The sequence below is a fragment of the Macrotis lagotis genome, chromosome 1 (genome assembly GCF_037893015.1).
Source record: "Macrotis lagotis isolate mMagLag1 chromosome 1, bilby.v1.9.chrom.fasta, whole genome shotgun sequence".
NCBI classification, from domain to species: Eukaryota; Metazoa; Chordata; class Mammalia; order Peramelemorphia; family Peramelidae; genus Macrotis; species Macrotis lagotis.
This window is the reverse complement of record NC_133658.1, coordinates 150,584,252-150,608,373: the sequence shown is the minus strand read 5'-3', so window position 1 is coordinate 150,608,373 and position 24,122 is coordinate 150,584,252. Positions and strand designations below refer to the sequence as shown.

General features: G+C 39.8%; 1 protein-coding gene across 1 annotated transcript in view; it reads left to right on the top strand.

The window, feature by feature from the left end:
- The window catches only part of GFRA2 (GDNF family receptor alpha 2), a 95,868-nt gene that overhangs the window by 64,622 nt on the left and 7,124 nt on the right, over positions 1 to 24,122 (top strand). The window contains exons 5-7 of the mRNA XM_074209100.1: positions 17,718 to 17,827; positions 18,682 to 18,822; positions 19,610 to 19,782. Coding sequence (XP_074065201.1) covers positions 17,718 to 17,827; positions 18,682 to 18,822; positions 19,610 to 19,782 — 424 coding nt within the window. The remainder of the gene's footprint in view (positions 1 to 17,717; positions 17,828 to 18,681; positions 18,823 to 19,609; positions 19,783 to 24,122) is intronic.

The window sequence follows — 24,122 nt, the reverse complement described above, 5'->3', positions numbered from 1 at the left end:
TCTGCTTGTTTGCACCAGGCAGAAGTTAGTTGGGAATGCTCCTGGGGATGACCTCTGGAGCTTGTTGCTCTGGCTCTTTCTTATTTCCCAAGGATGATGTGTAATACTTGGCAGCCTTCTGGCTAGCTGAAGCTGTTTTTTGGGCTTCTGTGGTTGGTGGAAGTTTATTTATCAGCTAACCTGAATTCTTTTCTTCAAAAGAGTAGAAAGAGGGGCAGTTAGGTGGCACAGTGGATAGAGTGCTGAGCCTGGAGTCAGGAGGACCTGAGATCAAATCTGCCCACAGACACTTAATAATTCCCTACCTGACCACAAGTCACTTAACCCCATTGTCTTGCAAAAAAACCAAAAATAAATCCCCCCCTCCCAAAAAGCCAAAACAAAAGAGTAGGAAGAACCATAGTTCTGGGTCAGTGATGATGTTTATCCTTCCTTCTCAAAGGAGACCATGACATCAGGGAGGTGATGCCATGACATGCAGGTGAATAGGATTTAAGTGAAGGGGTGCTAGGCTAAGTCGCCTCTACATCTATCTGAGACCAGTGACTAGATTTGAATCAGGATAACTGGAGATAGCCCTAGATATGAGAAAATCAGAGTTAAATGACTTGCTTAAGGTCACACATCTAGTAAATGACTGAGGCTATGTTTGAACTCTCCTAGTTCTGGGACAGATAGACAAAAATAAAAGTAAAGAGAGGAAAAATGGAAGCCCTGGATGAGATATGGTTTTAGGTGACCAAATCCTATACAGCAAACTTTAGAGATGGCCCTGCTCTCCACTCTCAGCTGGAAACCCACTGAGCTTATATCCTAGAATAGCAGTGCTAGAGTCAGGGGTGTAGCCAAAGTAGAGTGTGCTCATGAACTCCAGACTAGAGGAGAATGAGATTGCCTGCAATAGTTCATTATGGCCTATCCCTTTAAGGAAGTATCTAAATTCTTTTGATACTGGTGTTTGAGAAGCATGGCTCGGAGAAACTGGCCCGGGAGAATTCCAGACAGTTGGCCTTGTGACCGGAGTGATTGAAGCTGAATTGGAAGTGGGGACTAGCGTGTAGAGCAAACGTGAGTCAGTTTGGTGTGTGAGAAACGCATCCTGTTTGAGATCTCAGAGCCTCAGGGGTGTCTTTGTGTGTAGGAAGGAGGAGGAATACAAAGACTAGTGGAAAACCTGGCTGTACTTGCACTAAACCCAGGAACAGGAGACTGCTGCCCAGGTCCCCCCCCACATATGAGAACTGAGGATCCTGATGAGAGAGTTCTTTTGGATCCTGAGTCTCTCCTAGGGAGAAGAGGACTTGGGGTGGGGCAAGGTCCCCCTGTTCCCAGAGCTCTGGGTATGAATGTGAATGCGTACATTTTGGTCAAATCAAATCTGGATTCTGAGTCAGTGGTATAAAGGAAAATTTGACTTGTTTTGTCTCCTTCCCCTGAGAGAGGTGGGTGGAAATGTGGGGAATCCACAGGTGTTCAGGGCTATCAAGCCACAAAGTTCTTCTGTAAACATTTCTAACCTTGACTGACAGGGATCTGTTGTGGGGTCTCACTTTAGGCTTCTTCTGAATTTTACTAGACTGAAATTCTTTTGAAAAATATCTTGAATGGGGGAAGATATGAATAAATGAGACCAGGATGAGCCTGGCAATCTCATGTATTGTCAGTCTAGGTTTCTCTATCCAGGTTCTTGGGCCTAAAAGTAGCTCAGAAAATTCATCATTGATCTGGTTTTAGTGGTTAGAAATCTGTTGATTTCATGGCCTTGTAATTCCCACTCTTCATTCTGGAGCAATGGGCAGAAATAGAAGCAAGGAAGAATTCTGTTCAATGTAAAGAAAAGCTTCCCAGTCGTTAGAGGCATCCATGAGTGAAATAGGGTTCTCCTTCTAGCTGGGACTGATTGATGATGTCAGAGAAGAAATGCCTATTCAGGTACAGGGTCAACTAGATGGCTTTCAGAGGACCCTTCTAGGGTAGAGATTCTCTGGTTTTGGTCACCATTCTGTTTTAAATATGGCTTCCTAGGAATAAGGTTAATTTCTGTTCCTAAATATCTCTGTGTGTGTGTGTGTGTGTGTGTGTGTGTGTGTGTGTGTGTGTGTACATGCATCTTGGCCTTCAAACCTGATGCTGGAGAGAGAGACAGAGAGAGAGAGAGAGAGAGAGAGAGACAGAGAGAGACAGAGAGAGACAGAAAGACAGAGAGACAGAGAGACAGAGAGACAGAGAAACAGAGATAGAGTCAGTGATAGAAAGAGACAGAGACAGTGAGAAACAGAGATGGAGAGAAACAGAGAGACCGAACACAAAGAGTCAGAGAGAGAGACAGAAAACGAGAGAGAGACAGAGAGACAGACAGAGGCAGAGACAGAAAGACAGACACACACATACAGACAGAGACAGAGAGGAGAGGGAGAGGAGACAGAAAGGTGAGGAATGCTAAAGGTGATTAAAGTGGAGTTTTGAAACCTGTGCTGTGCCTGCTTGAGGTGCTTGCTTATAGGAAGGAAAACATGCAATCTGGGTGAATTTGAGAGAGGGAGGAGATGGAGAGAGAGAGAGAGAGAGAGAGAGAGAGAGAGAGAGAGAGAGAGAGAGAGAGAGAGAGAGAGAGAGAGAGAGAGAGAGAGAGAGAGAGAGAGAGAGAGGTGGAGTTGAAGGATTAGTTTTCTGAAAATGTAACCTTTTCTGCCTTTTCCCTTCACTCTCTCTGTGTACATTTCCTATAGAGAAATAATTTAGGGACCAGTTTTCTTTCTCACTTTCCTGACAGTGTCCATTTTTTTTTTTTTGGCTGAAATAGCCACAGCAACTGAGGATGCAAAACTAAAGAGGTTAGTTTTCTGGACCTGTGTACCTGTTGCCTCGAGCTGAGAGCAGCCAGTTGGCTCATTCTCTTCACTTTGCTGCTGAGCTGGACTCTGTGTGTGTGTTTGTGTGTGTGTGTGTGTGTGTGTGTGTGTGTGTGTGTGTGTGTGTGTGAGAGCATGCGCTCCATTACTCTATCTTTTGTGGAGGCACTAAAAGGCAGAAATCTGAGAAACCATGGGGCCATTCCAGGAAAGGTCTATTCTTGGCAGCTAGAACTATATCCAAGAAAGCAACTAGCTTGTGGTGTATTGTGGTGAAGAGTGACATCTGGCTCAGAGATTGTGCAGAGATTACCAGCTGGCATGTTGTGTATCATGAAAAGAATAACATTTGCCTTGGAGAATGTTGTCTCCCAAGACTGAGGCCATTGAATGTTTGCACAGCAGCCTTGCATCATAGTTGTGCCTGGAACTTTTCATGTACCTTAGAGGAAACAGATACTACTCAGTCTCTGATTGTGACAGAAGGCGTCCAAAATGGTGGACTTTATCTTGTTTAAGGGAGGGGGATGTAGGGAGAAATCCTAGCAATCCAGTGACCCATGGTGATAGGGACTTGGTGTTTTTCTAACTGCCATCATTTATCTTTACAGCTTGCCTTGGACTCAAGGGAAGTGAGAATGAATGAACAGAAGGCTTCATCATTTTTTTTTTTTTACTTTCCCTCTCAGCTCTTCTTGTGCCTAATTTATTCCCTATTTTTCACTGAATAGAATGTCCTCTTACAGTCCTTGTACTGTCACAGGGGTGAGGTGGGACTGCAACCTGAGGAAGAAGGGAGGTGTTTGGTTGGAAAGGTCTTGCTGAGTAGCTGGTGCAGGAACCTTAGCCAGTTCAAGAGCATATTACTTGTGGGGTCTTCTCTGCTTATCCCCTCCAGTGTGGCATGGCAATTGATCTTTTAGGTTCATAGTATTGTGCCCCCAGATGCTTTGGTACTTTCCAGGCGGTGAAGAAACAGAAGATATTTCTCTCATATACCCTCACTCCTCTGAGATGACAGATCTCATATCTTCAGTGAAGCCAAAGGTTCCTTTCATTTACAAAACTGATTCCAAGAGAAGCTATTTCTCTACTTTTACAGCAGGACTCTCCCCCTTTCCTTCTCCCCTCCCCCATTTCAATGTCATCCCCAAGCAGGGTTATAAAAATAATAGTTTCACTTTTGCATAACCCTCTTTATTATTTTTTTTCAAAACACTTTCATTTCTATGATTTAATTTGATTCTAATGATAAACCCTTTGAGGGAGCTAAGGGCAGGTATTCTATTTAATGTTTATGAAGCACTTACTATATTTAAGACTCTGTGCTAAGTGCTAGAAATACAAAGATAAAACCAGATGAAGACCCTACTCTAAAGAAACTTATAAGTGAACAGAGTTATAGCTTGACAAATGAGGAGCTCTAGAGAGATTGAGTGACAAAGTAGGAGCTGGAGGTCCCTGAAGACTAACAGAATGTCAGAATGGAGAGGAATGGGGCAGGTCCAGCCTCAGACACTTAATAATTACCCAGCTGTGTGATCTTGGACAAATCACTCAACTCCATAAGCTGTGTAAGAAACAAACAAACAAAAAACCCCAAAATAAAAAACAGAATTGAGAAGAACTTGAGCAGTCAGGTAGTCAGTCAATAAACATTTATTAAGCACCTACTATGTTCAAGGAACTATGTTAAATGGGATACAAAGGAAGGTGAAAGGGAAAAGACAATCCTCTCAAGGAACTCAGTCTAATGCAGAAGACAATGTGCAACTAGCTATATACAAACAAGATCTGTCTATCCAATTCATATATATGTGTATACACAACCTGTATATGCATGTAACATATGTACATGTTTTTATAGGTATGTACACTTATAGGCATACCACACACATGTAGCTATATAATGCACATATGTGCACATATGAACAAGCAGGCATATTTATACGCACAGGCATATACATATCATATACATGCACACATGTCATATACATATATGTCATATATGTATATACATGCACATGTTTTTGATAAATTGGTTATAATCAGCAAAGAAAAGACACTAAAGTTCAGTGAGACTAGGAAAAGTTTCTGGTATAAGGCAAGATTTCTAACCAGGATAAGAAGGAAATCAGGGAAACTAGATTGTAGAGATAAGGAGGGAGATCATTTCAAGCATAGGAGATAGCCAGTGAACTGAAATCAGGAGATGAAGTTTCTTGTACAAGAAACATCAAGGAGGCCAATGCTACTGAATCAGAGAGAGTACATGGGTGGGGTAAAGCATAAAGAAGACTAGAAGGGGTTGGTTGAATTATGAAGCACTTTGAATGTCAATCCTGGAGACAGAGGGAACCACAGGAATTGATTGAAGGGAGTGTGGAGTAACAAGGTCAGACCTGAATTTTTGGAAAGTCACTGACAGTTGAGTGGAAGCTGGACTGGAGTGGGGAGAGACTTGAGGCAGGAAGACTCACTCAGCAGGCAATGATGATCTATACCAGAGTGATGGCAGTGTCAGAGGAGAGAAGGGGGGCAAAGTGAAGAGATACTACTAAGATAAAAATTAACTCTACTATGACATGCCTAATATGTAGTCATTTGATCTTTGCTCGAAGACCACCAGTGAAGGGAATCCTTTACCTCCTGAGGAAGCAAATTCCACTTTTAGAAAACAGTAATTGTTAGACAATTTTCCCTAACATAAGGCCTAAATTTGTCCCTTTCCTCTATTACTTCTAGTTTTACCTTCTGGAGCTAAGCAAAATAAGTGCCTTTTGCAATTGAATTCAATTTAACTCAAGAAACTTATATTTTGGGATTTCTTTAAGGAGATAATTGGAGGATTCTTTCAATTTTTCTTCTATTTTCAGGTTCTAAGAGAACTGGGCAGTTTTATAATTTCTTGAAATATGATATTTAGACTCTTGTTGTTATTTATGCTTATGACTTTCAGGGAGTCCAATGGTTTTTCAGTTATTTCTTTCAAAGAGCCTTTATAAAGCACCTATTATGTGACAGGCATTCTTCCCCAGGACAGATTTTTCAAGTATTTTTTTAAGATAACTTCCTTCTGCTCTCTCCAGGCTAAACATCTTTACTTCCTCAAAAAACTTTATACATGATGGATTTGAGACCTTTGCCATTCTAGTGGCTCTCCAGCTAATCAACTTCCCTAAACTGAGTACAGAATTCCAGGTGTTTGTACAGGAGAACTCCCAATTATGCCCCTTTCCCCTGAAAACTCTACCTCTATGAAGAACAAGATTGCATTACCTTTTTGGGCTTTCCATACCATGCCATTGACTTATATTGAGCTTGTAGTCCCTGTAAGCTCCAGATCCTTTTTTAAAAATGCTTTTTATTTATTTAAGGCAATGAGGTTAAGTGACTTGACCAAGGTCACACAGCTAAGCAATTATTAAGTTTCTGAGGCCTGATTTGAACTCAGGTACTCCTGACTCCAAGGCCAGTGCTCTAAAGCTCCAGATCTTTTTCAGAAAAACTTGCTGTTTATTTTGTGAATTAGATTTTGAGTTTGAGTCTTTAGCCCAGTGATCTTTCCCTGGTGAAAGTGTGTTCATCCTTCATTTTTTTTTTTAGGTTTTTGCAAGACAAATGGGGTTAAGTGGCTTGTCCAAGGCCACACAGCTAGGTAATTATTAAATGTCTGAGACTGGATTTGAACCCAGGTACTCCTGACTCCAAGGCTGGTGCTTTATCCACTATGCCACCTAGCTGCCCCCATCCTTCATTCTTAAAGAGGACCAATGACCTCATGAATAGTTTGTTTGTTTGGTTTTTTTTTTGCAAGGCTTAAAGTGACACTGTCACCTAGTTAAGTAAGTATTAAGTGTCTGAGGTTGGATTTGAACTCAGGTCTTCCTGACTCCAGGGCCAGTGTTCTACCTACTGTGCCACCCAGCTGTCTCCATGAATGTTTAACAGCAAAGTTGTGTGTTTATGTGTGTGTGTGTGTGTGTGTGTGTGTGTGTGTGTGTGTGTGTGTGTGACAGACATACAGACAGTCAGGGGATAGGAAGAATGGACCTAAAACAATATCTTAAGTTTAATCTGCTAACATTTTCTTCATTACTTCCTTAAGCCTAGACAATCAAACAAAACAATAAATTAAGCCCAGATTTGCTGATTTTTGAAGTATAAATGGCCCTATGTTCTTCAACCCAGTGACACTGGCCTCCTTATTGTTTCTTGTATAAGACACTCCATCTCCTGATTTCAGACATTTTCACTGAAAATCCCCTATGCCCAAAATGACTTCCCTACTTATCTCCATAATCTGTTTTGTTGTTTTCTTCCTGTCCTGGCTAAATCTCACCTTCTTCCAGAGGAGTTTATTATGGGGAGGGCAGGATGGGGGGTGTGGAGAAGGGGGAACGCTATGGTAAGAGTAACATAGTCAGACCTGGACTTTTAGGAAATCATCAGCAAGAACAATTGACAGAGCTTGAGCACAACCAGAAACCATACTTCCTTGGTACCCTTCTGAAATCTAAGTGCCTGGCCATGGCCTTTCTTACTTTCTTTTACTTACTTCCTCCTACAGATGGCTTATCCTCCTTCCTTTAGTGTTCCTAGGAAAATATTTTTCATTCCTTGGACTTTTCTTTTATAGGAAAAGTTTCTTCTCTCCAATTTTTACATCTACCCCTTGAATTTCTAAGCAATAGCTGGAACCAATGATATTTAAGAGAGAGAGAGAAAGAGAAGAGAGAAAAGCTTGATGGAAGACCTTAGGGTTGAGGCTACAGGCCAGAGAGGCAATCCAGTTCAGAGGGAGAAATGACTGTTGTAGAAAAGAGAGGTCTTCAGTATGTCATGCTAAAATTTAAAGCTTCTAGTATATTTCCAGTTCTTGCAGAACCTGAGCATGGAAGACAAATGTGATGGACAATATGCTTATTTCTATGGAGATCAAAGCAGATTGTGCTATAGCACTTTGATTAGCATAGATCAACTGGCTTTGGGGAAAACTTTTGTGATTTATTTTATTTCATTCCTATCAACCAGTCAGTCCAATGAGTATAAAATACTCATTCTGTTTCTGGGCTTCCAACAGGATTGTGGGGGGATACAAATGAAGGAAGAAAGAAAGACTTTTCTATTTGGAAGAATTTCTCTCTAAGTCATAGAGAAGAGACTCATATAGGTGAAACAATTAGAGAAAAATGCAGGGCAGAGAGAGAGAGAGAGAGAGAGAGAGAGAGAGAGAGAGAGAGAGAGAGAGAGAGAGAGAGAGAGAGAGAGAGAGAGAGAGAGAGACAAGGACCAGTCAGTCAATAAGCATTATTATGCAGCTGTGTGTACCAAGGTCTATGCTGGGTATTGGGGCTACCAGTAAAAAGAAAAGAACAATTCTTGCTCTCAGTAAATCCATGGCATCTGAAAAAGAGATGTGGGGAGGCATAGAGGTATTAAAATAATATCCTTTCTTTCCTCTTTTATAGAATTTGGCTAGCTCTTTGAAGATCTTGTCCTCTGCAGTTGTGTTCTTGACCCTTCATTCCTATTCTGCCTCCTCCCTAGTATACTGTCTCTTTAGAATCTCAGCTGAGGTTTTCCAATAAAATGTCCTAGATTCTTCTTAGGACTGAGATCTCATTCTATCTCCTCTAAAATCTTGTGGAGGGAGCATTGGGTTGAAAGAATGATGACCAAAACATTATTTATCTTCTTCTGAGCCCCCAAATACCAACTGCCTCTTCTTGGTTATGGCTATAAACCCCATGCAGTTTTCTAAAGGTCAAGGATGAATGTACAACTATTCTTCATTCCAGTCAAATAAACAGTGTTCAGACTGATTCTGATCTAGCCCATATTGCATCTCTTTCTTTCCACTTTTGTTGCAAAAATACATCCCGATCTGGGAAAGAAGGCTGGCAGGTTCTGCAGAGGGGAAGCAACAATTAAAAAAAACTGCCTTTCTTCCATTCAGGAGCTTGATTATGAAATGGATAATTCAGATTTAGGAGGAAGTATTAGAAACAAATGTATGTTTCCTTTTATTGTGATGTGGAGATGGAATTTATTTTATTTACCTTTTTTTCTAGGCTTTCTGGAAGGGAATTAATGATACAGTGTATGTTAGTCATATGTAAAAAGTATGTTACTCACATGCTTTCATTTGAGTATTCATTGAGTGTTGCTTTTGCAGTCATGAGGCTGGGGTTGTCTTAAATCATCTACATGAACTAGTACTATTACTGCTAACTGCCATTTATATAGCATTTCAACTTTTGCAAAGCACTTTGTGTATGCTACCTCATTTGATCCTCTGTTAAGCACTTTTTCTCTATATATGTATTATAGATAAGGGATATGAGAGAACCAGTGACACAGGTTCACAAGGCTGAAAGTCTTCCCAAGATTTCCTGACTCTGAGTTCAACATAACAGCCACTATTGTATCTCTCTAGCTCATCAGACCGGTTTAGGGATTTGGTTTGGTGCATTTTTCTTCCATTGTCTATGGGATAAGGTTGTATTAAATCAGTCAATACATTATTATGAAGTGCTGACATTGTGGCACAGAAATGCGCTAAGCACTGGAGATACAAAAAAGAGGCAAAAGAAATTCCTAGCCTATGAGAAATTAACAATCTTTTTTTGGGGGGGACAGGGGAGACAACATGCAAACAAATATGTACAAAACAAGCTATATACAAAGCAAAATAAATAGGAAATAACAAAAGAGGGAAGGCACTAAGAAGAGTTAATTAAGAAGGGATTCTTGAAAAAGATGTAATTTTATTTGGGCCTTCAAGAAAGTCAGAGAAGTCAGTAGTGGAGTTGGACAAGAGAAAGCATTCCAGTTATAGAACAGAATATTAATGGAATCAAGAGATGCAGTGTCATGTTTGTAGAACAGGTAAGAGTATGTGGCCAAGGTGGAGAATAAGGGGATTGGAAGGGTGTGTGAGTGAGCTGGTTATGAAAGGCTTTGAAAGTGAGAGGACAAACTGAATGAGAAGAAAAGCACAACTGTAACTTGGAATAGTTTAGACGAGTAACTAAGTCTTAAGTTAAATTTAGGAAGGATAACTTTGGTAGAATTTGGAAGAAGTTAAGGAGAATTTGAAAAATGATTTCCAGGTCCAGATTCTACTCCAGATACCACTGCTTGGTTGTAAGAGAAGCAAGATCAAAGACCAATAAGGAAGATACAAAAGAAAGAACATTAAAGAGGAGAAGTAAGGAGAAGAGGTTTATTCAAGAAGGATAAGGAAAAGGTAAATTGTAAGTAAAGAAGTTGGCAAATTGGAAAACTAAGAAAAGTTACATATAAAGATTAGTAGGGTGAGCCAATTAATTGGGGGGGGTAGGTTCATGGGGCAATTGCTGAAATAGAAAATTTGTGCAAGGTTAAATAAAGGGTAGATGGCTAGAGCTGGGACTATGGAGCTATTAAGAAAGCAGATGGCAGTTCAGAGTTGTTAAGTTATTAAGAATTAGAAATTGGCTCCAAAATTTTTTTTAACAAGGGAGAGGTGTAAATATCCACAAGTAGTTTCAAGAAATAAATCTGAAAATCTCAACTGTTATGAATAGTAGGGGAAATTATGCAATGAATGGTATCTAGTGTGTGATGTTTGTATTTCTGTTGCAGCTGAGTGACTATCTATATTCCAGGATTAGATGAATTTCTCTCCTGAAGGAGAGAATAATGCATTTCCACATTCTAGGCTGTTAGGGAAAATGAAGGGGATCTGAAGGAAACAGGGAGATGCAAAGCTTCAATGGAAAAAAGAACCTGTAAAGGAGATTGGGAGACTTGACTATTGTCTTGATGATGGAGAATAGGAGATATTTTATAGAGGAGAAATAGAAGGAAAAGAGTACTTGTACAATTAGAACTATAAAGAGATTTAAAAGTATCTTTCTTAAAAAAAGACAGCTCCCCGAGGAGGAAGGAGCTACATGAATGATTTGGTAGAACTTTCCAAGCTATTATTAGAAGCAAGTAGATGATCCAGTGACTTGACTAGATGGATAATTGGACCTGGTGTTAGTTAGGTTTGAATTCAAATCTAACCTCAGACATTTCCTACCTATGTGACCCTGGGAGAAGACATTTAATGCTTGCCTGCCTCATTTGTAAATTTTCCCATCTGTAAAATGGGAATAAGAAAACATGCCTCCCACAGTTTGTGAGAATACAAATGAGATATTTCTAAAGCACTGTCTAAAAATAGCTATATGCCAGCTATGAGATGGTAAGATTTTTTTTTTTACCAAAGTATAAAGGAAGAAGGAAGAGTGGAGTTTGTAGTAGTTGGTAAGGGCTACTGAGTAGCTACTTGTTGACTGGAAACAAGAATAGAGAGGTCTGTTATCTTTCTGGGCTAAGTATATAAGATATAACAGAACCTTCTGAAACTTATCAAAACAAATGATAATGATATGCTTCTGGTGATTCATGTGGTTACAAATGGAACCTAAAACAGATACCCATTAAAGGCAAAAATTGCAGAGGAGAAAAATTAATTTGAGAAGTGCATAGCTAATTTTAATAAGGTGGTATCTGACAGTGGAACTACTTGGATCACTGGATCATAGTTTACAATACTGGTGATGGGTGTAGAATGTCTAACAAAGATTGGCAAGAGTATATTTGTCAGGTACCTAGCATATGTAATAATAATAATAATAAAAAAAGACTTTTAAAAGCTTGGAGAAAGGAAAGCACTGCCCGCATATTTTCCCAGAGTTAGATACTATACAGAATAGTAAAAAAAAAATGGCAACTGAGACATCCAGAAAGACATAGGAAACAAAATCCAAGAAAAGAAGTAGTATGAGGACCCATGGCTACAAGGGTCTCTATGCTATCATTCAGAGTATAGGAGACATAGGGGTGGCTAGGTGGTGCCGTGGATAAAGCACTGGCCCTGGGTTCAAATCCGATCTCAGATCCTTAATAATTACCTAGCTGTGTGGCCTTGGGCAAGCCACTTAACCCCATTTACCTTGCAAAAACCTAACCCCCCCCTAAAAAAAACAAAGTATAGGAGACAATTAAATAGGAAGAACTAAAGACCCTAATGCAGAAGGGCAAATTTGACCTCATAGATATCATAGACATAGCTAGTTGGGAAGAAATTCATGGTTATGGATGAGTGAACTTTATTCAAAAGGAATAGGATAGGTAAAAGGTGGTGGTGGTGGTGGTGGTGGGGAATAAGGTAACGTTGTTTATTAAGAGGAAACACTTATGTAAGGAAACCTAGGAATAAGAAGAGGGAAGTATGATGGAGAATTTTTGGTTAAAGGAAGGAGAGATGTGATGTTGTCAAGGTAACAAGTCAATGAGTAATTTTTAATCACCATGTGCTAGGCATAGACCACCTGGATAGAAAGAAGAAATAGATAAGGAGTTTGGGAAACAGATCATAAGCCTAGAACAAAGACATAATGCAGGTTGTCCCCAGAACTATGAAAACTTTTGTTTTTGTTCTTTTTTTTTTTTTGGCTAGGCAATAGGATTAAGTGACTTGCCCAAGGTCACACAGCTAGGTAATTATTAAGGATCTGAGGTCGGATTTGAACTCAGGTCCTCCTGACTCCAGTGGATACTCTGTGCCGGTGCACTGTGCCACCTAGCTGCCCTCTATGAAAACTTTTAAAACTTAAAACTGCACTAAGACTTTTGGGATATGAGGAGGGTGACTGCAATTATCTAGACATCTGTTCTCTCTGTGTCACTGTCACTCTGTCTTTCTGTCTTTGTATCTGAATCTGTCTCTCTTCTAAAAGCATAGCAATTCCCAATTCAGAGGGGGGAAAAACAGGTAGCATCCCTTGGACTAAAATGCTTTAGGGAAACTAGAAGGAATTTGTCCTATAAGATTAATGTGAATGCACAGGGACTTCGTCAACCAAAAGAATTTAGAAGGAAGGCTTTGTAGCAGGAAATGAATATAAGAATGTGGTTCAGGCCTGCCAAAATAGTATAAGGAATGCAAAAGCTCAGAATGAGCTGAGACTGGTGAAGGAAGTGAAGGATGATAAAAGAACATTTGAAAAAAGTTATATTGGGAGAAAAAGGAGGATGAAAGAAGGGATAGGAGTCTTGTTTGGGGTGGATGGAATAACGATAAAAGATAATAGAGAAAAGTAAAAGTAGCCTAATTCTTATTTTGTTTGTATTTTCTCTACAAAAGAAAATATTTTACCTTATAAATGACAGAACAGAAACAATTAAGGGAGATATGATTGCTAAGACATGTAAGAAAATAGTAAGAGATCATCTATCTGTCATTGATGAATCTAAGTCACATGGTCCACATGAACAACATCCTCAAATCTTGAAAGAATTGACAGAGATGTTTCTTGAGACATTATCAGTGATATTTGATAGATCATGGTAAGATATCTCAAGATTTGGGAGCAAATGTATCAGGGAAGAGAACTGAGACTAAACTATAAACCAGTGAACTTGACTTTGATTCCTGATGAAATTCTAGAAAGGATCATTAAGGATATAATCAGGTAGCTAGGTGATATAGTAGATAGAGTTCCGGACCTGAAGTCAAGTAAGACTCATTTTCCTAAATTCAATTTTTGTCTCAGATGCTTATTATCTGTGTGACTCTGGGTAAGTCACTTAAACCTATTTGCTTCAATTTCCTTATCTTTAAATTGGAGATAGACAAGGAAATGGCAAACCACTCTAGAATCTTTGCCAAGAAAGTCCCTATGGGGTCATGAGTCAGGCATGGCTAAAAAATGATTGATGATACCTCCAACCAATCTATCTCACAGATTTGTGTTGGGATTAAATGTAGAAAGAAAAAGGATGATTACAAAGAGTCAGTATGGTATTATCAAGAATAGGTCATTCCTTTTTCCATAGGATTATAAAACTAATAGATGAGGGCAACTGTAGTCACCATAATTTATCTAGATTTTAGCAAAGTTTTACAATTGTTGAGGAAAAGATAAAGAGATAATATAATCAGATAAAACTCAGACTAATTTGTATGACCAGACTCAAAATAGTGGTAGTTCAGCATCAATATGGCAGCATATCTCCGGTAGAATACCCATCCAGGGACCTGTGCTGTTTAACACTTACATTAATGAGTCAAAGGCCTACATGCCATGATCATCAATTTTGCAGATGACATAAAGCTGAGGTCAGGATGGGAAGTGGTGGGGAAAAGTGAGAAATCTAGCTAGGAAACAGAATGACAAGGTCCATAAAGAGTTTGATAGCCCTCAATAAGATGAAATTTAATAAGAATCTATGTAAATCTTACCCTTCCATGCCAAAAAAATCAAGGTTTCAATTAAAAGTAGGAGAAGCATGGATAGCAGATGTTCTGAAAAGAATCTGGGGGTATTAATGGACTGTCATATCAGTAGGGGATGCTGAACTGCATCAAGGAATTGGAAGTTCAGATCTCACCTGGAGTACTGAGTTTAGTTCTGAATACCTCTATTTAAGAAATTAAATACAAACTGGAGAGTGTCTGGAAGATGACCCCTGCATGTTGAAGGACCTTCAGTTCATGATTTAGGAATATCAGCTGCAGGAACTGGAAATATTTAGCCAAGAGGAAAGAAGCCTGGGGTTATGATAGCCGTTTTCAAGAATGTGAAGGATTGTCATATAGTGTCTACTATACTAAACATTTTGAACATTTTTATATTTCATCATCACAACAACTTTGGGAAGTAGGTGTTATTATTATCTTCATTTAATGGTTGAGATAATTGAGGTAGGTAAAGGTTAATTTTTCCAGGGTCACACAGTTGGTTGAATTTGGACTCAAACAGATAAAAATTCAAACTAATTTGGTTGAGGTTGATTTTGAACTCAAGCCTTTCTGGTAACAGGCCTAGTGCTTTATCCACTACATCACAGAACCAAGAACAGTGGGTAGAAGTTTCAAAAAGGTAGATATAGGCTTAAAATTAGGAGACCCCCCCCCCAATCTGTGCTGTCTGAAAGTGGAGTGGATTGCCTCAAGAGGAGATAGTTTCCCTCCTTAGAAGTCTTTCAAGTAGAGTAGGGATTCCTTTCATGTCTGTGTTAAGCTAGGTGGCTGCTGAGGTCTTTTCCAATTTTCCAATTCTCTGATTTTATGATTCTGGAACTATTAATCATAGCAAATAACTTTACCCCCCATCCCCCCAATAAGCCCCATACTTGACCTGGTGGACAAGCACAAACTGAATAGGCTCCCTTGAATATACAAAGAAGCAATGACTTCAAATGTGCACAGGAACTGAAGGACCTTGAGGACAAGCAAAGATGTCCTCAGGGCAGAAGAAGAGGCAAGCAAGGAGAGATGTGGATATCTGGAAGTGTTTCAACTTCAATCAAGAGTTTCTCTCAGAGACATCCCCCTGAGACCATGAGAACACCAAGCACTGAAAAACTAGATAGGTTTTTGTGAATTTTTACAGACACTGAAGCCTGAGATTTTTCACAGTTTTTAGAATGACTAGTGCATGAACTACGTGGTGGTGAGGGTGGGAAGTGGGGAAGATGGGTGATTAGGTCAGCTAAAATACCCAACTCCTTCTTTCCCACCAACTCCTTCTTTCCTGCATGATGTAAAAGGGGGAAAGAAAGCCACTCTCTCCAACCAGTCACAGATTTTGCCCCAGCTTCTCAGAGCTTCATTGACTTCTCTGTAGAGAGAGCCATTTATGTTTGAATTCCCTCCCTATCCTCCTCCCCCAAATTTTCAAGGGTAAATGATGAAAAGCTGAGGTTTTTCCCTAGAGGCATAGAGCTGAAAGGGAATTTGTCCAACCCCTCACTTTAGAGATGAAAAAATTGAGGTTGAGAGACCGGAGATGACTGATCCTAGTCATAGAGGTAATAGGTCTTGGTGTCAGGATTTGACTACTTAAAAGTCTAGTGTTTTTTCAACCATACTATGGGATCCTCTACTCAGAACTGAGCTAGGGTGATTCAGACTCAGGAAATTAGAGCAGGAGAAGAAATTTCGACATTGGCTAGATTCTTCAAATTTGAAGCAAAAAGAGACAATAAATAATATAGTTGTTTGATAATTTGTTTCTCTTTAGAGGATGATCTCTTTTAAACCCTACACTATTCTGTGAGGTAGAGGTTGGTTGGAGGTATTATCCTCATTTTTTTCAATAGTGAAACTGATGTTCAAAGTGATCTGCCCAAACTCAGGTGAAAAGAGAAGAGGCTAGAACCTGGTTCTCCTGCCTTAAGTACAGTGGATGGAGCCCTGGGCCCATAGTCAGGAAGACTTGAATTCTAAACTATTTTCAAGAACTTACTATTTATGTGACTCTGGAAGTCTCTTTAACTTGTCTGTCTCAGTCGTCTCAACTATAAAATGTGGATAATACTAGCACCTGCCTCCTGGGGTAGTGGTGAGGATCAAATGAGATAACTGTAAAGTCCTAAGCACAGTGCCTGTGCATAGTAGGCGCTTAATAAATGAACCTTTCTTCTCTCCCTCTCTCCTTCTTTCCTTTCCTTCCTTCCTTCATTCCTCTCTCCCTCCTTCCATTCCTTCCCTTTTCCTTCCTCTTTCTCTTCCTTCTTTCCTTCCTCTCTTACTTCCCTTTTTCCTTCCTTCCTTCCTTCCTTCCTTCCTTCCTTCCTTCCTTCCTTCCTTCCTTCCTTCCTTCCTTCCTTCCTTCCTTCCTTCCTTCCCTTCTTCCCTTTCCCAATGCCTCTTTCTCCTCTCCCATTCCCTTTTCTCTTCCCCTTCTTTCCTATGACCTTTCCTTCTTTATTTTTCCTATTCCTTTTCCCCCTACCAACAACATGCTACTATGGCAGGACCTGAATTTGGAATTGTAGGCTTGAATCCAGATTCTACTTAGTAAGTTGTGCTCTTGAGCAAATAATTTTATACCAGAACTCAGCTTCCATATTAGCTAAGAGGAGAAAATTAAATGAGAAGACTACCCCAACTTCCTTCTAACTTTAAATCTACAATTCATAATATAAAGAATGCTACCTATATAAGTGCTACATATATGATTTCATATGTGATACTGTATTGTATGCATTATCTATGCTCCTCACTGTGCTGAGGTGGGGGTGATGATGACACTTATCCTTCATTATTGTAGAAGACCATGACATCAGAGAAGTGATAGCATACTATACGTGCACATTAATGGGATATGAGTGAAGGAGGTCTGTACTAAGTCACTAGCCTCACTTTCTCTTTCAGAACATCTGGATCCAGTGGTCAGATACAAACCAGGGCAACTGGAGATGTCCCTGTATATGAGGCAATCAGGGTTATGTAACTTGCCCAAAGTCACAAGTTTCAGATACATGAGGTTGGATTCGAACTCCCATTCTCCTGACTCCAAGGCCAGTGCTCTGTCCACTGTGCCTCCTAGCTACCCCTGGGGTGGGTGTGGGGGTAGGTATAATGATAAATGTTATTACTACTTCTAGCTCATATTCTAAGGTTCTTCTAGATTTTTTTTGCCATTCCATGAGATTGCAAGATTTTGAAGGGCAGGGATTGGTTTTAGTTCTTTTTTTAAAAAAAATTCCCATTGCTTAGCACATAGTAGGCATTTAATTAATGTTTATTTATTGACTGACTGAGATAGGTAGGTAAATACAAATGTGGGATTTCTGTTTTCAAGGAGTTTACAGTATGTCAGGGACACAAGAGGTGAAACAGTACTGAACAATATAAGACAGCATCATTCCCTCTTATTTTTCCTCTCTCTTTCTTATTTTCTCTCCTCCCTTTTCTATCCCTGCACTTCTTTGAAGGCATGGAGAAGAGAACTTTCTTCCCTGGACCAGATGAAGAGAAAAAGGGAGAGAAAAAAATCTTCCAAATCATATGTTATTTTCTGTTTTTCTTCTCATCAGGTCCCGGCTGGCAGACTTCCATGCCAATTGTCGTGTTTCTTACCAGACAACAACCAGCTGCCCTTCAGACAACTACCAGGCGTGTCTGGGCTCCTATGCAGGCATGATTGGTAAGCCTCCATGCTGGAAAGATGACCTTTTGTTGCTTATCCTAGTCTTTGTAGGGTTTTAAATTGCTTTTGGGTTGAGTCAGTAACTCAATGGATATGTGTTGACTTTACCGAGGATGCATGCAATGGCAGCTAATAGTGGGGATCAGAGGACATTTCTTCCTTATTGGGAGCTATTTAAAGATATGATACACTGTGGTAGAGTAGGCTGGTTGCCCTTGGGATATCCAGAGATTTTGAAGGGATACTAGTTGTGGGTCAACAGGTAAGACTTGAAATATGAAAAAGGATAGAATATAGTTAATAAAGAGGAAGACAAGGAAAAAATATTTGTGCTAGGAATTATAATAAACATTTTTTACAGATAATTTCATTTTATCCCTACAACAACTTTGGGAGGTAGGTGCTACTGTTCCATTTTACAGTTGAGGAAACTGAGGCAGACAGTTGAAATACGTTGCCAAGGATTACACAGCCAGTAGATGCCTGAGATCATATTTGAACTTAGATCTTCTTGACTCCAGGTCAGGCTCTCTATCAGTTAGTTGTGTCACCTAAATGTCCAATGAAAGAGAAAGCAAGTTTTCTGACATTCAGAAAGCAGGAGTTTGGTGTATTTTTCTGCCTTAATGAGTGAGGAAGCAAAAAAATTCTTTATTTCCTACTCCTCTTCTCCCCACCCTTCCCCCCCAGAAACAGTGACATCTGAATTAGTATTATGATGCTGATGGAGAACATTTGTCTACCCTAGGGTAAATGGTGTCCTTGGGTCTCAGGAAGAGAGGGAGAAAGGGAAAAATCTGTTGCTATCTTCACTTTTCTCTTCCCTTCTTCCCCCTTACCTGTTTCCATAGGGTTTGATATGACACCAAACTATGTGGACTCCAACCCCACCAGTATTGTGGTATCCCCTTGGTGCAGTTGCCGAGGGAGTGGAAACATGGAGGAAGAGTGTGAAAAGTTCCTGAAAGATTTCACAGAGAACCCGTGTCTTCGTAAGTTCTTGTGGAAGACCCTGGTTGTTTCTTGGCTACCCTTATTTCCTCTTGACAACTTGTCATGGATCATCTCTATGTGGTTTATATAGAAGAGACTAGGTCTTTTCAGATTGGGTTACTTGGGTTTCATGTTTTAGGGGTCTGAATCTATGTTATCTTCTAGTATAGCTTCCCTGATGGCTCTAGTCAATTTTTCCCCTGTAGTGAAGCCATTAGGGTCTTTCCACCAAGACACTGTTCATGGTGACTTTTCCAATTTAGTGAGTCCATTATGTCATAGAGTCAGATCCACATCCTTTGAAAGTCATCCAATCCCCATCTGAGCTAGCAATAGAAATGGTATCTTATAGCTGGAAATGTGGCTGAACTTCAAAGTCAGAGGATATCAATCCTTTCCTGGTTTCCTGATTTTTAGCTTCCCCCATCCCTGGTTTTTGTCATGTCTCTCCAGTTGTTTCTAGCAGCTTTCCATTCAGATTTCCCTTTATTCTTCTTATAGATCTTTCTTTCTGCCCTCCATCAACTTTATTGCTTCCATTTTCTCCAGCATACATTTTTCTTTCCATCCTTCTCCACATTCCTTGTTTTTTTCTTTCCTCTCACTGCCTCTTCTGAGAGCAAAATTCCAGTATTAACAGTAATATTTTTACAGATAGGACCTGGAATGTTGACATTAGAAGAGTTGTCCACCTTTACTCCAAGTTTTGATGCTATTAGAGTGGTATGAGGTAATCACTGTGATCTTGGAATTGTTTTTGTCTTCCTTTCTCCATATCCCTTCTAGGAAATGCCATTCAAGCCTTTGGCAATGGCACGGATGTGAATGTGTCCCCCAAGAATCCCCTGTTCCATGCTACTCAGTCTCCTAAGGTGGAAAAGACTCCATCATTGCCAGATGATCTTAATGACAGCACCAGCCTGGGGACTAGTGTCATCACTACCTGTACATCTATCCAGGTGAGGAGGTGTGACTCAGTTCATGTGAAAATATTCCAAAATATGGAGGTGTAGCCTGGGGATTCAAGAGAAATATCTTAGGGTCAATGGATTAGAAAGAAGGTAGAAGAGTAGATGTTAATTTAGGAAAGAAGTTATTGTAGTTGACTCTCATCATTCATTCATTCATTTATTAATTCATTCATTTAAACATTCACTTATTCAAATATTAAAGAAGTATTTATTAAATACCCATCTTGTAACTAGCACTGTGTTAGACATTAGGGAATATATTATATAAGAGATATAACATATAAGATCTAGGGAATAAGACCTAGTCTCTTCCTTCCCCCTTTCCTTTTATAATCCGTTTATAATCCAGTTAGGAAGATAACATTCACACATTCTCTCTCTCTCTCTCTCTCTCTCTCTCTCTCTCTCTCTCTCTCTCTGTCTTTCTCACACATGCATGAAATAGGTATACAGATATTCAAAGCAATATTTGTGAGAAAAGTCCCTAGAAGGGAGAGTTAAATTTGAGACTGGAGGGTATAGGCATAGCTTTCTGAAGGAGACAGATTTTGAGCTTGGTCTTGCAAGTAGAATTTAGAAAGACTAGGACACAAATTCTCAGTCAAGAACAACCTAAACCAAGATGGAGAGGGATGAATGTAACATATTTGGGAGTTGATACAGAGGCCAATTTGGCAGAGACTATTCTGTTGGGCTTAAGTAGGAGTTAAGGTCATTAAGTAGGATCCAAGCAAATTCTGGAACAGCATGCTTGATACTTTGCCCTTTCTTTACCTAGCTCTTGTAAGCAAAAGTCCCTGCCTCCCCTTCCTTTCCTTTATTTAGTGGAATTAATTTTTTTGGCAAGGTAATGGGGTTAAGTGGCTTGCCCAAAGCCACACAGCTAGGTCATTATTAAATGTCTGAGACCAGATTTGAACCCAGGTACTCCTGACTCCAGGGCCAGTGTTCTATCCACTGTGCCACCTAGCTGCCCCTAGTGGAATTAATTTTGATGAAAGAAAGCACCCAGGCAGGATTCTACTTCTTGTTCTGCCTTCTATTGGTGGGAGGGGAGGGCATTCCTGGGAACCCCAACTGTTGATCAGGCTCTCTGTTAAGTCTGGGTGAAATGGACATCTTTTAATTGGATCAGGGATGCTTGAGTAAGTCCAGATCTTTGCTCCTGTTCCCTCTTCACCAGACAGTTAACAAGTCAGGTGCCTGCTAGGCAGGCTTCTCTTAAGCAACCAAAAGGTGGTTTGCCCAAATTAAGATGATCATTGAACATAATGCCTTACCTCCAAAATACATTTACATTAGCCTCTCAAGTTAAAAAAAATCAGACCATAATAAACCTTTTTGCTCACCTGAAAAAATTTCTGCAACTCTATCAATGTCAAAGTAATGGTGTTTCTGATTATGGTGATCATCAATCACCTGAAGGAGTAGAGTTGGTATGAATTATTAGCATTCAATATATAAAATATCCATTTAAAGATGTTTAATTTTCCCTCATATTTCTTACTTTTTCAGAGCTATACATCTCTACAGCCTAATTTGTTTCTAGACTCTGGGTCTGGTGGGGCTTACCTTTATATGCATGACTAATTTAATTCTTGAGGGATAGGTCTGTGAAGTATCACTCAAAATCTTCAAACCACAACTGTCACCAACTTTGGATATGACTTTGAGACCTCTGGTGACCTTGCTATAGGCAATAGACAGATCATAGAAAATTGGAACTCCTAGTCACACAGAGGACAGAAGAAGAAAGAGACTTGCAACTGAGGGGCTCCATGCCTTTCAGATACTCTTTGAGTTCCTTTTCTGAAGCAAAAGAAAGACTTTGTAAAAGAGAGCTTCTGCTTTCAATGGACTCATTGTCTTCTGAATGTGCCTTGCTCATGTCCACCTGTGCATCCTGGCTTGACCATTTTGGAACTATAAAAAGTCTATGGCATTAGAGAGAGGTCCTATGGCTCCTGTCCAAAATTTGATATGAAAATTTCATCTAGCTGCATACCCCAGGTCCTCATCTCATTCCCTGCTTCTCTGCTCCTCCTCAGATGCCTGGTTCTTCCAGCTCTGAATGTATTTGTCCAGATCCATATGTCTGGCACCTGGTTTGGGACTCAGAGATGAGGCTAGTGGCTATAGAATCACACCAAAAAAATTAATTCTGGGAATGTGGGGAATATAATCCTTCTCCCTTTTTTTCTATTTGACAACTGAGTTTAGAAGCCTCATTATATGCTTGCAGGAAAAACAATGGTGAGATACTTTCTTGGCTATGGTTTGTAGGGTTTCATGTAGATTCAAGCTTATGCAAATGAGAACAATTCCCTCACACCTCTATGATTATCTAACTTGGGTGATGGGACAACTTCCTCATCTTCCTAGTCCCCTTCCACCCAGTCTTTGAATGGCAGAAACCTTGGAATCTTGGGGATGGCCTGAGGATGGGGTAGATTGTTTCTATTACCTGACCCAGATGTATGGGTGGATGAACAGGGATATGATTCTTTGGAAGAATGGAGAAGGTTCATATTTACATTTTTCTGGGTTTCTGGGCTGGCACTGGTGGGAGCAGAGCTGGAAACTGTTTAAATCTTGTTGGTTAACTTATTTGGAAGTTTGATTACATCATTATATTGTCAACTCTTTCCTTCCACTCTTCTTCCTTACAGGTTGAGCTCCTTTCTGGGACTGGGGGTTCTTTGATTCCTGTACTTCCTATACTAAAGGGGTAGGGGCCTGGGTTGGAATCTCACCTATTCAACTTCCTAGCTATGTGACTATGAGTAAATTAGTCAGCTTCTCTGAGCTTTATTTGCCTCATATGGAAAGGGGAAATTGTAGTTCCTGAAATGCCTGCTTTCAAAGTGTTATAGGGATTTAGAGAACATTTTTCTGTGTTGCTTTGTCTAAGGTTAGACTTCTTAATTAGAGGGTAGTTAGCAAGGTGGTTCAATGGATAGAGCACTGGGCTTGAAGTCAGGAGGACTTGAGGTCAAATTCAGATTCAAATACTGTCTATGTGATCACTTAACTCTGCCTCAGTTTCCTCCTCTGTAAAAGGAACTGGAGAAGAAAATGGTATACCAATCCAATATCCTTGTTGAGAAAACCCCAAGAGGTATCATGAAGAGTTGGACATGACTGAAGCAACAACAGACTTCTTAATCAAGTTCCCAACCAGGATGTTGTACAAACTTGCATTTTATCTTCCTGGGTACCCACTGATTTTGCATTACTGGAGTAGGGTTACCCATGCTGCTTCTTATTCTCTCCCCTTTTCCATTTCCTGTTTGAGTGGAGTTTTTATAAGTTTTCCAGATCAGTCAACATTTTAGATGCAAGCTTCTGGTGGGCCCTGAAATTCTGAATTGAGTTAAAGCTTTCGCATTCTTGCTTCCTTTCCCAAAGTTCCCTAAATCCCAGAGAATCCCTGCCCAGATGCTGTCTTTGTTTTTCTTGGATCCAAACCCCAATTGATTACTGCTCTCACCCTTTGTGTTGCCAAATAAATCCCTGGCAGAATTATAAATAGATTTGATTGGACTGTAAAGCAGTAAACCCTCCCCATCATCAGAAATTGCAGCCAGCTCCCTCTTCCTGCACGGCTAATGTTCCCCACTGTCTGTAATGAATCTGTTACCAGATACACATTCCTCCGGAAATCTCAACAAGAGGCATTAGCCAGCTTGACTATGTAAGATGATTTAACTAGAAGATGTTGGACAAGGGAACCAAATAAGCAAATATAATGAATATCATGAAAATGAATATGTGTGGCCTCCAGCTTTGAACAGGGTGTGTTCCAAAAGTTTTTAAGTCAGTTGCTGAGAAATTATGATGTCTTTTCCCATACACTATCATTTCTAGTGTAAGTTCATTTACAAAGGTTCATTTATTTACAGAATAGTTGAACTTTGGTGATGATAGTGCTGGGCCTGAAATGTGTCTCCTGAGAGTAGGGGCCCAGGCAGGTTTAGACCACACAATTGTGGGCTTATCACAGTGCTCATCACTGTGTAGGTGTTTAATAAAGGTTTATTGATTGAAATGAAAGAGAAATTAGGGAACATCTTGTCCAACAGATAAGAAAAACTGAGGTCCAGAAAGAAGTTATCTCTGATTTCCATCAAGGGAATAGCTTCCATCCATTGAAGTCAATGAGTATAGAGTTCAGAACCTGAAAAAACACTAATTGGGGATAGGGTAGAAGGGGCTTTTGCTTAGGAAAGGTTAGCTCAGGGCTAGAACTAGCTCCATTTAAAAATTAGATGAAATTTCTCTTTGTTATCTTTCCATCCTCTACTTTCTGAATCAATTTATGGTGATTC